At 35.9% G+C, this 13256-nt stretch overlaps 1 protein-coding gene across 2 annotated transcripts in view; it reads right to left on the bottom strand.

The window, feature by feature from the left end:
* Nucleotides 1–1348: 1348 nt before the first annotated feature.
* Nucleotides 1349–13256, bottom strand: part of UBR3 (ubiquitin protein ligase E3 component n-recognin 3) — a 94542-nt gene continuing 82634 nt past the window's right edge. For both annotated transcript variants that reach the window (XM_042874406.1, XM_042874407.1), the window contains 7 exons: nucleotides 11385–11509; nucleotides 8214–8321; nucleotides 7608–7718; nucleotides 6712–6888; nucleotides 5367–5576; nucleotides 4124–4263; nucleotides 1349–3792 (listed from right to left, as the gene is read on the bottom strand). In XM_042874406.1, the coding sequence (XP_042730340.1) occupies nucleotides 3675–3792; nucleotides 4124–4263; nucleotides 5367–5576; nucleotides 6712–6888; nucleotides 7608–7718; nucleotides 8214–8321; nucleotides 11385–11509 (989 nt within the window). In that variant the 3' untranslated portion in view covers nucleotides 1349–3674. The remainder of the gene's footprint in view (nucleotides 3793–4123; nucleotides 4264–5366; nucleotides 5577–6711; nucleotides 6889–7607; nucleotides 7719–8213; nucleotides 8322–11384; nucleotides 11510–13256) is intronic.

Here is a 13256-nt window from a genome sequence, read left to right as displayed (position 1 = left end):
TGAGCAGTTTTGGTGATGAGAAAGTACAAATGCTATTGTATTGAAAAATCCAAACTCACCAGGGGAAAAAAAAGTTAATTTACTAAACCACTCTGCCCATTTATACAAGTAAGATCTCCAAGTGCTCAACTTCACTGAGTATGTTTTTCCTACTTAGGCATGTTCATTTGCAGGAATTAATAGCTAATATAACCTAGTAGAAATTACAGCTGCAGTGACAGTATACTGGCAGAAGAACAAGTCCCAGGTTTGGACTTGCAGCAGCTGAGGCTGTTCTCAATCTATGAGCACTTGCAGGCTAACTGCCCATCTGAGAAAAAGCAGGGGTGCCCAGGGCACAATTTCTACCAAAAGACTAACTCTAACATGGGCTTTCAGTATAGAAATCACTGACAGCAGTGAATAATCACAGAAACAGAGAACTGCCACACAGCCAGCTTTCTCATTTTACATGCATCCATCATATCCAGGAGCTGGTTTAATAGAGAGCCGGGCACCTTCATACATTGGGTCAGCCCATCCCTGTGATATTCTTATGTTGCAGACAGCATTGCTTCATTCTTATCTAGCTCAGTCTCCATTCCTCACTATCCCCGCCTCTGAAAACAAGAAAGCGTAAAGCAGGACCGACAGAATCTGGTTTAGATGAAAATTACATGTAAAACATACCAAGACCTGCATACTAATTTACTGTATCTTCTGGCAGCTGCATACACACAGCACAAACTGATCTCATGGGATTCCAAAACTAAAATCATTTTTTGGATGCTGGAGCAAAACAAGCACTTTCTTAAAGCAAAACATCACATTCTTGTGCAATAACGTGAGCTATGCGAGATTCCTACTGTAGAGATGATGAAAAGATTCACTTGGAATTTCATGCTGTTCAATCAAGACTGTTTCACCAAATTCATCAAAGGTTAAAAAAAAAAAAAGGCAAAATTTAATACACAAATGTATACATACAAGAACTTGCAGTGATAGTTATTCCAGAAGCACATTTGACAGAAGAAATGATCAAGAACAGCTTTCCCAGAAAGACAGTTTCTTAACTCAGCATTTTAATGCTAGTGCTTTGCAGCAGCAACATTGTAATAACAGGCATAAAAGTAAGCACAGCCTTAAGTGGTGCAGGTATGCATAAAATGAAATAATCCAAATTACTCATCAAACATACACAACTGCATGCAAGCAACAAAGGAATAAACAAATCAGAATCATTCTCTACAGAAAGTACTTTGCTTAAAATTCTGACATTCAAATAACTGCCTGACTATTGTGTGGAATTCAATAATAATTGCATTTTGGATGTCTGAGGTGGAAAGAAACAAATTCACCAACACACAGATTGACAGGAGACTTTTATTAACATATCTTACAATGCCGATTACTGTATTCCTAGTTTTGTAGTTCTCTGATGTATTTTTAAGATAGATTTATATTCTACAGTAATGTACTGTACTTAAATGATCATTCCTACAGGATATCACACCAGAACATTTGAGTAATGCACACACACGCCACTCTAGTTTGGACCTGTTATTTTTTCAAAGTTAGCTTCATAAAACAGGATAAAAAAAAGTAATGGGGGAAATAAAAACTCTTGTTTAGCAGCATGCAAGGATATTCAAGTACAATTTTCAACATAGTAATTTTTTTGTGTTTTTAAATTGACTGGTGACTAATTCACCAGTACTAAAATAAACGCTATGAAATACCCCAATGTTAAAGTTAAGGCTAATAGTTTAATTCACATCCATATGCACAACCAGAGAACGCTCCATTTCAAACAGAACACAGTAATCAAATTCTGGATACGTTATCTCGTGTGAATATAGCATCGGTGCTTCAAACTAAGGATTACTCAAGTTCATGAGCCCTGTAATAATGTTATGCTGGAGATGTAAAGAAACTTTTTGCTTCTCAACCACACTTACAAAATGGCCTGATACTCATAATGAGCAATGCAAAAATATTACAGGCAGAACTTATAATACAGTATCAAAAAAGTAATATTCTGGAAAAAGACATAGCTGCTTAGTTGGTGAAACAGTAACTTTAATCTTACAGGAAGTACTGTAATATTTTTGAAATATATATATATATTTATACGTATGTATAAAAACCAGCATCCATTATTGTAGGGGGTTTCGAGTTGCAGTTATCCAGAAAAATTCATTGTATTTACTCACTTTTCCTTCTGTCCATTCTCCTTGATTACTACTCAGTCATTCTGTTTCCCCTATACGCTTTTCACTACATAATGACTTCCACTGGGGAACTGTTTTCACTGTATACATGTTTTTTTTTTTAATCATAAGATGTTTTTATCTTACACATACAAATTTTATTTTACACACAAGCTATGAAAGTCAAAAATACCAGGAACTGCTTGGTAGTGCTGTATGAAATAGCCAACATGTCCAACACCTGTGGAAAAACATCAGTAGCGATATATTACATACCGGTATTTTAACTGTAATCTTTCCTGCCAATGTACACAGAGCAGGGTTTAGTCCAGTCTGGCCTGTTCTCTTGAATTGTTTTAGCCCTCTAAACATGAACTGATCTGGCATTCTTCCAGCGAGGCTACATATGCACTGTGTGTTCACATAGGCTACCCCTCAAAGTTTTTTTGTTTGTTTTTTTTTTCTCTCCTTTCCTTTGGAAAACCAAGCAGAAAGAATATTGATTATTCTGAACAAATGCAATAGAAGAACCTCCCAGAATGACAGGAAAGATACAAAATTATGTTTCCTTTGTAGAACAGCCTGCACATTTCCAAACCAATAATTCTGAAACATACGTTTGGTCTGTAATGAGAGACAGGCTTATGGTTGTAACACTTATGATTGGGATCTGCTGTGTCAGGCGCCATACTAATTCCCTATATACAGCAACTTCTGTACGTGTTATCACTAATGGTTTATTCAATTGATATGGAAAAAAAGTCAGGAAGAGAACAAAAAGAATGTGTTTTCTGGATTATGTTAAGAGCAATGACCTACCTAATTTACAACTATTTCATGTATTTTATGGAAGAAAAAAAATAATCTATGAAATTCCTGAGAAAGCATAAGTTTTCAGTAATGCCTGAAATATTTCAATAGACCTCTTGTGGTAAGTGAAATCTTTAAAATTCAACTTTCAGACCAATTGTTACCATGCAGTCTCACAATCATTGTACAATTCATGTCTAATTACAAATGCATACCAAGCAAAAAACCTCAAACCAACACAAGAAAGGCAAAAAAAAATATCCAACATAGAAGATGTAGTACACATATACAGTTTCAGCAAAAATTGCTAAAAACTCAACTCCACGCAGAGAAAAATAAAAACTTGTCAGCTATCCCTGGAGCCTCTAAACAACTGTAAGTAAAACTTGTGCTTCTTAACAATATCAGACAAAAAAAGTAGGACTACTGAGTGCAATCATTGCTCACACCATTTTGAGGATTTAATTTCAAATTATTATATGACTATTTAATAGCAACAGCAGCATATTATGCAAAAAAATTTCATGTGTTGACCAAGTTCCATTTCCCTTTTATGCCCATTCCCCACTCTACCCCGAGGCAAAGAGCTCAACTCCCATTCATTTAAAGCTATTGTCAGTCAAGATGCATTCATTCGTGGTAACAGCGATGATATGGTATGAAGATGATGGTGATTTACAAGCCATTGTAATGTGGCCCCCATCTTTTATTGATATGATCAAAAGTATGAGACACCCACTGCTGCTCAAGCACTTTGTATCTTTCCTTGCATATGTAGAGAGGTTTGCCACGCCTGTTTAAAAAAAACAAAACAACATACTAATGGTTAATATGTCACATAAAATGGAAAACAACTTCATTGTTAAAACATTGTCAATATAAACAAATATATAGAATATTCATATTTCATCCTTCCCCTCCCCCAGAGAAGCATATATTTTTATTAGTAGGGGGCTTTTGGTTTTAAGTAAGATTGCTGCACTCCTTCTCCCTCTTGGAGAAACTTGCAGAAAGTGGGTGTTTTCCCTTCAAGGAAGGTAGAGATTTTTATCTGCTACTGCATTATATATAACTGATACACACAGAGCAGCAACAATAAAACGTATATGTAATTAAATCATTACCTAAGATCTCTGTCTTCTTCACCATGTGCATCTAGATAAACAGAGCCCCAAAGGCAGAAACGATGGCCTCTTATGATGATGATGACAGATGCATTAATCAAAAGAAATATTCCTGTCCCAGCTCCACAGTTTTGTGAATGCTGTATAATTATGAGTGCAGAAAGGGAAGAGTACAAAGATTGTTAGTCTCTGTTAACTTTATAACAAAAAGGACTTTCAAAATATAAACTAGTTTTTCTTGAAACATGCATTATTTACTAGGGTACAGTTTGATAAGGTATATCCTGCCCCAAAATTCTCCAGACAAACCAGAACTCTGTATCTTGTGCTGCCATAACTTTACATACAAAAATGGTTCTGATAACACAAGGGAAAGTACTCATATTCTGTGAAGAGTTACATAAGAAAACTGAACAAAAGCATTCTCTACAATATTTATAATTTGTTGTATAACAAACCATTTAGAATCACCAAATATTCTGCATAGATGGCAAAAAAAGAGAAAATAGTTAAAAAAAAATCTTGCTTTCTCTATCTACGCTCATAGAATGCTAGTATGCAGTTCTACAAATCTTTTAATTCCTGTTTGCTTCAATATGTCACTCACTTCTGTATGTAAAGTATGTATTTTTTTCTAGATAGCTTTATTACAAATAAAGGGTATGACTCCACTGACTGAAGTAAAATGTAATTAGTTACATAGGTTCTTAACTCTTTCCAACTGTTTGCATGAAGCATACATACACCTTATATGTAACTGTTAATTGCATTTTAAGTTTTGCCTACTTCTCTCTTCTCCCACTGTAATAGCAGAATAAGGGAGAAAGATAAGTGTAAGGAATTACATGATCCTTATGGAATTTATTTGGGTTTGACTTATGCCCTAGCTATACATTTCTCCTCAGTTTTGTGAAGCCCATGTATTTCCAGACTTCTTGTAACTGTCCAGTGATATGAGCATTCTGAAGGCAGCAAATTTCAATAGGTTAAAATGAAAACCATGTGTCAACACTGCCCACAACCACTTTTTAAGAGTTTTTCCACAAGGGGAAATTAGGCCAGAGGCTTAAAAAGATTAATAAAACTGTTTTTCAGAATCCAATCTAGGTTCAAGTATTAGAAATAAAGGCTTAAGAAGATACAAACATTCATATGAGATCAGGATCACATCAGGACCAAGCAATGGAGTTGAAAATGCCTGTCAGAATGAGAACAAGTACAGAACTGGAATTATCTCTCTTACCAGTACACATTCACAGTAACTCTGTTGTTTGCAGCATAATCCTTTCAAGCATACAAAAGTACCACAAACTAGACAAACAGCAGGATCTTTAGGAACCTTGGTACAAACAGTACAAGTCTTTCTGTGATAATACTGAAAAATGGTATTATAATTCTCAGGCAACTGAAGGAGACGTGGTAAGTCCCACTTAGGCTCCTGGACAAGCAAAGCCTAGAAAGAAAGAACAATGTATCAGTTCTGCACATTCACTTACATAAAACTAAGACAAGATTATCGAAGAATGGCAGAATGTCATTCTCTCAGTCCTTCTATATTTCACATATTAGGAAGTGTCGTGCAACAGTCCCCTGCTTCTGCCTGACCACCCTTCCTGTGGACACATTTTGTCTTTTTTAACGGGTACAAAATGAGTGCTAACCATTTCCCAAGGATGTTTTCTAAATGTGACATCACTGAAGTGCAATAACCTTCATGGCTAAAACGGAGAGGACTGCTGCTCACCACATCCACTGGAGGAAAAGTGGGGGAAAATTCTGCTTATTCAAATCCTGTTTTTTTGTTTTGCTTTGTTTGCTTGTTTTTGTTCTTGGGTTTGTTTGGTTTTTTTTGTTTTTTTTTTTTTTTGCATCTTTGGCAGAAGATGCAGAATCTGTTACAAGTAAACTGTTAAACAGCTTTTATCATTTTGATCTTTTTCAATACTGATGATGATTTAGATTGGGCATAAGGAAAAAGGTGGTGTTTTTTTTGTTTGTTTGTTTGTTTTTACAATAAACGTAAAGCATTGGAACAAGTTGCCCAGAGATGTGGTGGATGACCCGACCTTAGAGATATTGAAGACCTGGCCAGACATAATCTGGCTCTGAGCAACCAAATCTAACCATGGATGTCCCCGTTCACTGCAAGGGATTGGACTAGATGACATTTAAAGGATGCTTCCATCTCAAACGATTCTTTGATGCTCAAAAATATCGCTGGCATCTAATAGGCACAACAGACTTCTGCTAAATATTTTCTTTGAAGAAAGCTTCTGTTACATGACCTGAATAGGCACTAGGTGCAGAAAATATGGGAGCAGTTAGAAAATAGAAATGCCATCCTTAGATTATAATGCCTCCAGTAATCATATTGAAAATAGTTAGGCTTTCTTATTCCTTTTTGTAACCATTCAAATCCATATCCATATCCACTAACTAACATTTCTGAACACAATCTCTTTCTTATATACAAGTCAGGTTCTCTGATCCTACACAAGAGGGCAAGTACACAGTCAAACAATTAGCAGCTGCTTCTGCATCAGCACCACATCAGCTACACTTGCATCACAAGTAATTCTGCTACATACCTTTACTTGATCTGGATGTCTGTCTGCAAAGGAAGCCAACTCTGAGCACCATTGTGATATCATGTCAAATGCTGGCACTGGCCAATCAAGACAAGAGGCACTGGTGAATTCATCAGATGACTGAAAAGATGGTAACAGACCCAGACAGCTTGCAAGAACTGTGAATTCTTCATCTTCCTTTTGATACAAAACCAGAGATTTTAGATTAGTGCTTGTGCTTTAAATTTTTATATTTATTAGACTATACACAGTTTATTTAAAAAGTCTCTATTCCAATAGCAATAGCAAATTTATTAGCATTATTGTACTAGAATATATTCACAAAAACAGAAAAGGTTGTATTTCCTAATTTCTTCTTCCAAATTATCTCAAACTGGATTCTCAAAATAAAACCAGTCAGAATAGGAAAAACAGAACAAACAATAAAAACCAGAAAGTTTGTAGCGGTAGGTGATAATTTTGATGCCATGAAATGAGAAGCAGCAAACTATTTAAATCAGCTTAATATCTCACAGAGCTTAAGCACGATTGTCTGCTGATGCACTGTCTCTAAGAATAAAGCCCAAATATGAACGGACATTAAGCAAACTCAGGACTGAAGTCTAGTCTGTGTGCAGATTGTCATCTCTGCAAATGCACTGTAAGCTTTAAAGCTCTGCTGTAATTTATGAGACAGATAGGTATGATCAGTTAAAACAAGCACGTATCTGCTGTGAGTTTTTTTGTTGTTGTTCTGTTTGCTTTAAATATAACATTTTTCAGGGAAAACGCCCTGGAAAAAAATACAAAGAAGAGAAATAATGTTGCAGAGGAATAGGCGTTAAGAAAAAAAAAATCAAAAACAAAACAACAGCTTTTAAGTGGATACATTTGAGTGCGCCCTTCCCAGTCTGTACCTGGCAACTAGGTAAATCCCCTCCAAAAAGATGGTGTTGAAGTAGGCTGGTGATCCTGAGGAAAGGTAGGCAGAACTGCTGCAGATAGCACTCTACAGAATCAGGATTTACCTACGGGGGAAGGAAGCAATTACTAAATTCTGAATAAGCTGTCGTCAATGTAAGAAACTGCAGTATTTGTCCAATGTATCCACATGCACTCCCATTAAGATACAGTGTATCACACACATGTTTCGAGGGCTGGCAGTCCACTAATAATCTGAAAGAACTTTGTTGCTTCAAACCCCCTGCCCCCCTCCACAGAACTTCCCCAGACAGATACTTAAACATTCAGTTTTCCAAGTTTCCAAAAGGCTTTTTGTGCATGATTAGAACACGCAATTATAAGAAATATTTGTCAACAACTTTCTCAACGCAGCACTGTCAGTAAAAGAAAGGTTTGCATAGACAAATTCTCCCAAGGGGATGTGCTTTGATCTAGAAAATAGAGTGGTACTGCAGTCTTTAGCAAGATCAGAGAAAAGTCATTACAACAACCACGCTGAAATACTTCAACAAGAGATAGAAAAGGGACGTTATATAAATTTTCAAGAGATTTGCCAATACCACTGTTAATTCATCAGTCTCTTGTTCTTCATATATCTTCCCCATAGACAGCTCGCTCACCACATGACCCAGCAATACTTCCCAAGATTTTTCTCCATTGCATGTATTCTGAAAATAAAGAAATAAAAATTGCCTGGTCACAAAAAGAAGAATTTCTTGTAAAAGTAACAGTGATAAAATACATATTCTTTTCATCAGCATATGCATTTTGACTGATAAAGCTGCATGTTGTTTAAAACAACTGAAGGCATAATTTTACAAAAAGGAAATGCATTTAGTTCATAGAATGAAATACGATTTACTACCTTAATTATATATATTCTAAACAGTGTTCTGTGAAAACACTTTATGTATTTCTTTTTTTTTTTTTTTTTTTTTTTTTTGCGAGAACATAAAGATGTTTAAAGTTAGAAATAATTGCTTTATGGATAGATTGTGTTTTGGCAGAACTTGAATTTTAATAAAAATGATTTTAGAAAATGATTTTTTCCTAAAACGCATCAGAGTAAGTTACAAACTCTTGCCATGTATTGTAAATTGAAACAAGTCTATGAAAAAAAAAAAAAAAAAAAAAAAAAGTTGTGTTTGAAATGAATAGTATCTACTGCAGATGGGAAAAACATGTTTAGTAGAAAGAACAAATAGCCACTTAGCTTTGCATCACACCATTTAAAGGCAACAATTACAAAAGCCATCAGAAACAGAAACCTGTATTCCCATAATTACTTTTCTTCCAAGTCATACCAGATTGTACCCAGGGAAATCACAGTAAGAATTCTGAGCTATGTTAGTGGTTTGATCACTTGGTGTCAACAGAGGGGAAAGACTTCAGCTCAGGCATGGCACCCAGAATACCAAAGACTCACTTGGCATTATCCACAAAAGACAAAAGTGTGATCTCTGTAGGCATCAGAGGATCAAAACATCCAGCGTTGTCAGCATGCAAGAAAAAGCCAGCCTGAACCAAACTTTTAAAACCATTTGGGCCTTCAGAAACTCTGAGGAAAAGCTACGTTCCTTAAATAAAGACAATTTCCTTCATCACATGCAAAGCAAAGTACTTAATCTGAGGACTATGGCTAAGATTATGTTTGCTAGGTAGGCATTAGCAGGAACATGGCTGATGAAAGAAGAGATGGGCTGCAGCAGAATTGGGAGAGAGGAAGAGAGAGCTGTGCAATTACCACCAGCCAGCACTCAGAGATCTCTTGAACACACATTGGGTCCATGCAGCAACATTATGCAGGATGAAGAAGAGGAAGAAAATCCAGAAATACATTTGGGGAAGGACAAGCTCATCTGTGGGCCTTTTGCAAAACTACTGCTCTTGGGCTGGAAGTCAAGAAGGAAAACACAAGGATAACGTAGAGAGCAACCTGAGCACGTACAGCCAAGCTTCTGTCAGAACTTGGACCTCTGTACACAGATGATCTACACAAGACAAGAGCAAGGAGGAGGATGTTTTTAAGAGGGATTGAGAGACTCTCCATGCAGAATATATGCAGCAAGGAGCAGCATTCCTATTTACCTCCTACTTCTTTGCTCTACCACTCAGAAAACTGTCAATTTCCAATGGGCTTATCACAGGAGAAAAGCCAAAATTCTCAAGCTGACAGAAGTTAATTTGTTGGGCTCTTTGAACCACATTAGATAACAGGATCCATTCACATTAACGTCCTGTTTAATATACTACAATTTCCCACTCATTCTTAACATCCAAAGACAAGCATACCAGTGAAAATTTCACTAAAATGGAGCTGTCTTCAATATCAAAAGAAACAGCTACTGTAGAAAACCATTATCTGAGACATTATCATTATTCACAAGCCTAAAGCACAAGTTTCTTTACGTGCTGCAAATGCTTTTACGCTTCTATAAGAAAACATCTTAGTAACATAGGTAGCAAGCTGACCTGTCAATGCCCTAAGTCGGTTTTTATACAATCGAATCTCTCATTGCAGACAGCAAAATAAGCATTGTAGATGTATGTTCAGATAAACCCAAACTTCTGCTGCTAACAAAAAAGCAGCCCGTGTTTATCACATGGACTACAAAAGAATATAAACTGGTAGCACTTAATATGCTTTAATGCCTTCCACCAATGATTTAAAATTGTAGAAAATCCATCATTTGGGAATCACTTAAGTAAACAGAAAAATACAAAACAAAACCAAAAAAACCCACAACAGCAACATTCTTAAGCAAACGTTCTTGAAACTGTAATGACATAAAAATACATTGAAAGAATGACGTGAACGGAAATTTAATGAAGTGCATTATTATTCAGTGTTGGCCAACACATGTCATTGGCACCTTGGAGTACTGACAGACCAGAGCTACAAATCCAACTTACACGTGAAATGCAGGTCGAGTTTCTCAGTGTGCCTTTCACTTTACAGCCAACACAACCAGGTGTTGTGTAGAGGAATACTCCTGCTTCCATTTCCTCTCTTGCCCCAACACTTCCATCTTTTCCGTTGGTATGCACTGGCAGCCTTCTGACTAATCAATCCATTGAGCAGAAGACTAGCTGAAGGATTAAGTGAATGATAGTGCCAGTGCAGGAAGAAGGTGGGGAAGACTGGCTAAGGGAACTGTGTCTTTTGGTAAGAACTGGCATTCAATCAGCTGAGCTTCCCTTTAACTCGTAAATGCCATCAAAAGATAAGGAAATGATAAGGAAATATTTCCCCTATTTAGTTCACACTTTTCTTAATTTCCTTCTTTGTTTCTCACCTGAGCACCTCAGACTGCAAATTGAGAGACATGAGGATGGCTAGCCAAGAACAGCATGAACAAGAAAGGCTTTTTCCAGCAATAAGCTTGTCTACCTGTATGTCTGGTAAAGGAGTGGTGCATCTGACCAACACACGGTTTATCTAGGAAGGAATACTACCTTTTTACCATTGTAACAAACTCAAAAGTGATACTACATAGTTATAATCTCAAATCTGAAATTCAGTTCTGGAACTGGAAGATTTCCCTGAAATCTGCAAAGCCTGTAAAAATGGCACATGCAGAAACAAAATACTCAATTTTTGTTAAGAAGAAGCAAATTATTATATGTAAAGCAGAGCATTTTGTTACATTTTTACCAGGAATATAAATGAAAAATTTTAGTAATAAATAGTAATAAATGAAAAATATTAGTATTTTAATAAATTAACCAACCTTTTTGAGAGCTCCTGACTGCTTCCATGCCATCCTATCTTCAGCACTGCATTTAACAGAAAGTGCTGCCAAGGCTTGGGTGTACAATAAAGTAAACAGCACCTTTACAATGCAGGTGAAGTGTTCTGTAAAACAAAGCAAGTCATTTACAAACACTTTATATTTTTAGCAATCATACTGACTGCAGAGGCTTTAGCTAAAGATTTTTTTGTTTGCTTTTCACTTGACAGTATAAAAAAAAACCCAAAGACATAAAACCATTATATTTACTTACTTTCAAAACCAACTTCAGTACCCTAGTGAACTGAACAAGTAAAGGGCAAGTAATTTGCCACTGTTCCACATGTTCATCTTAATCCTGATCACAAGTAATCTCTCCTAAGGACTTGATGGTGTTACAAAATTCTGTTTTGTCAAAATGTTGCCTCATGTTAAGCCACTGACTACTGATGGCTACAACTAACTAGGTCCTGTAGATGTAAGCTAGCATCCTACCACACCAACTGGTAATGACTAAATTGGAGTTAAGTCACAGTCATACAAATACTGGAAGAGTTAATTTTGTAAAGAAATCACAGCACAAAGGACATTTATCATACTCCAGTTTCTTTCTGCATCCAGATAAGGATCCAGTCATATCAGACATGCTGCAAATCACTCTTACACTGAATAATTATTTACCAAACATCATGTGAATACAGAAGTAGGATAAAGGACAGATTATTGTTTTAGAACTTGGTTTAAAAGAAAAATCTTTATTTGCTTACGCTTCTTCATAATATTTAAAGGGCTTATCTCCTACATATAAGCCGCAGGAAAAAGGCTTTGAAATCTTTTCTGGGAAGCTAACAGAGTTGATATGCAACGTCCTAAAACTGGAACAGGAAAAAGGTGAATGTAATCATCTCTAAAAGGAAAATGCAGCAACAATCTCTGTCTCTTTTTACTTTGGGCTGTATCTCTCTTTGCAAATGATCTGATTTCTAAAAACTTCAGGTAGATCAAAGAAGTTTCTATCATTAGTTTTACCACTTCTTAAAGCACAACTATAACAGCAATATATTAAATCTAAAACAATGTACATAAAAATGAAGATTTTATTAAAAAAAAAAAAACTACTGAAGCTTTGAAGTCAAGCAAAATAATTTTATTTATGTAAACACCTTACAAAAATTGGGTTAAACTTCATTTTTTCTTCCCAAAGGATTTTAACAAGCTTCTTACATGAAGATGAAAAGGTGATAAGCGAGATGAAATGCCTTCCTTCTCTTTTCTTCTACCTGGTATCAAAAACAACTACTGATTTCTGAAATGAACACACCTAAGACTTAGGTGCATAATGAAGTTTATGAACTAACAATTGTTTTTATATTTAACAAATGTTTACAAATGAATGCAGAGATGGATTTTGATACTTATAATGTCATTGAGTGTATAAAACAAGCATAATTTAAGCACTTAAAATGATTGTTTATTCTAATGATGAAATTAATACTACTTTTTTTTTTTTTTTTTTCATTATCTTCCTGACTTGTTCACATCAAACATGACAACAAACTCCGCAACATTTCACTCAACCAATTCTTCAGCAGGTAGCATTATAGCTGGCTTTCCTCTCCACATTTTCCCAGAATGGGAATCCATCGTATCCCATTAACACTCTAGGCCACACTTTTCTCCTCTGCTGAGACTTCTACTTCCTTAGAAATCCTTCTGAGGAATAGAAGGGGTAAAATTTCTGTAAATTTTTTGGGCTGAGATGCACAAAATTCAACCATGAGCACTCCGAGAATTTATAAATGCCTCTTCAGCCTGAGCTAAAGCCTACAACTGCAGCTATAAATGACCTCAAGCACAGAGTTCCAACTCAGC

This window comes from Lagopus leucura, unplaced genomic scaffold, assembly GCF_019238085.1.
Source record: "Lagopus leucura isolate 7727_CA_CO unplaced genomic scaffold, USGS_WTPT01 Super-Scaffold_100012, whole genome shotgun sequence".
NCBI classification, from domain to species: domain Eukaryota; kingdom Metazoa; phylum Chordata; class Aves; order Galliformes; family Phasianidae; genus Lagopus; species Lagopus leucura.
Note: the sequence above shows the minus strand (reverse complement) of the source record. Positions and strands in the feature narration are given on the sequence as shown.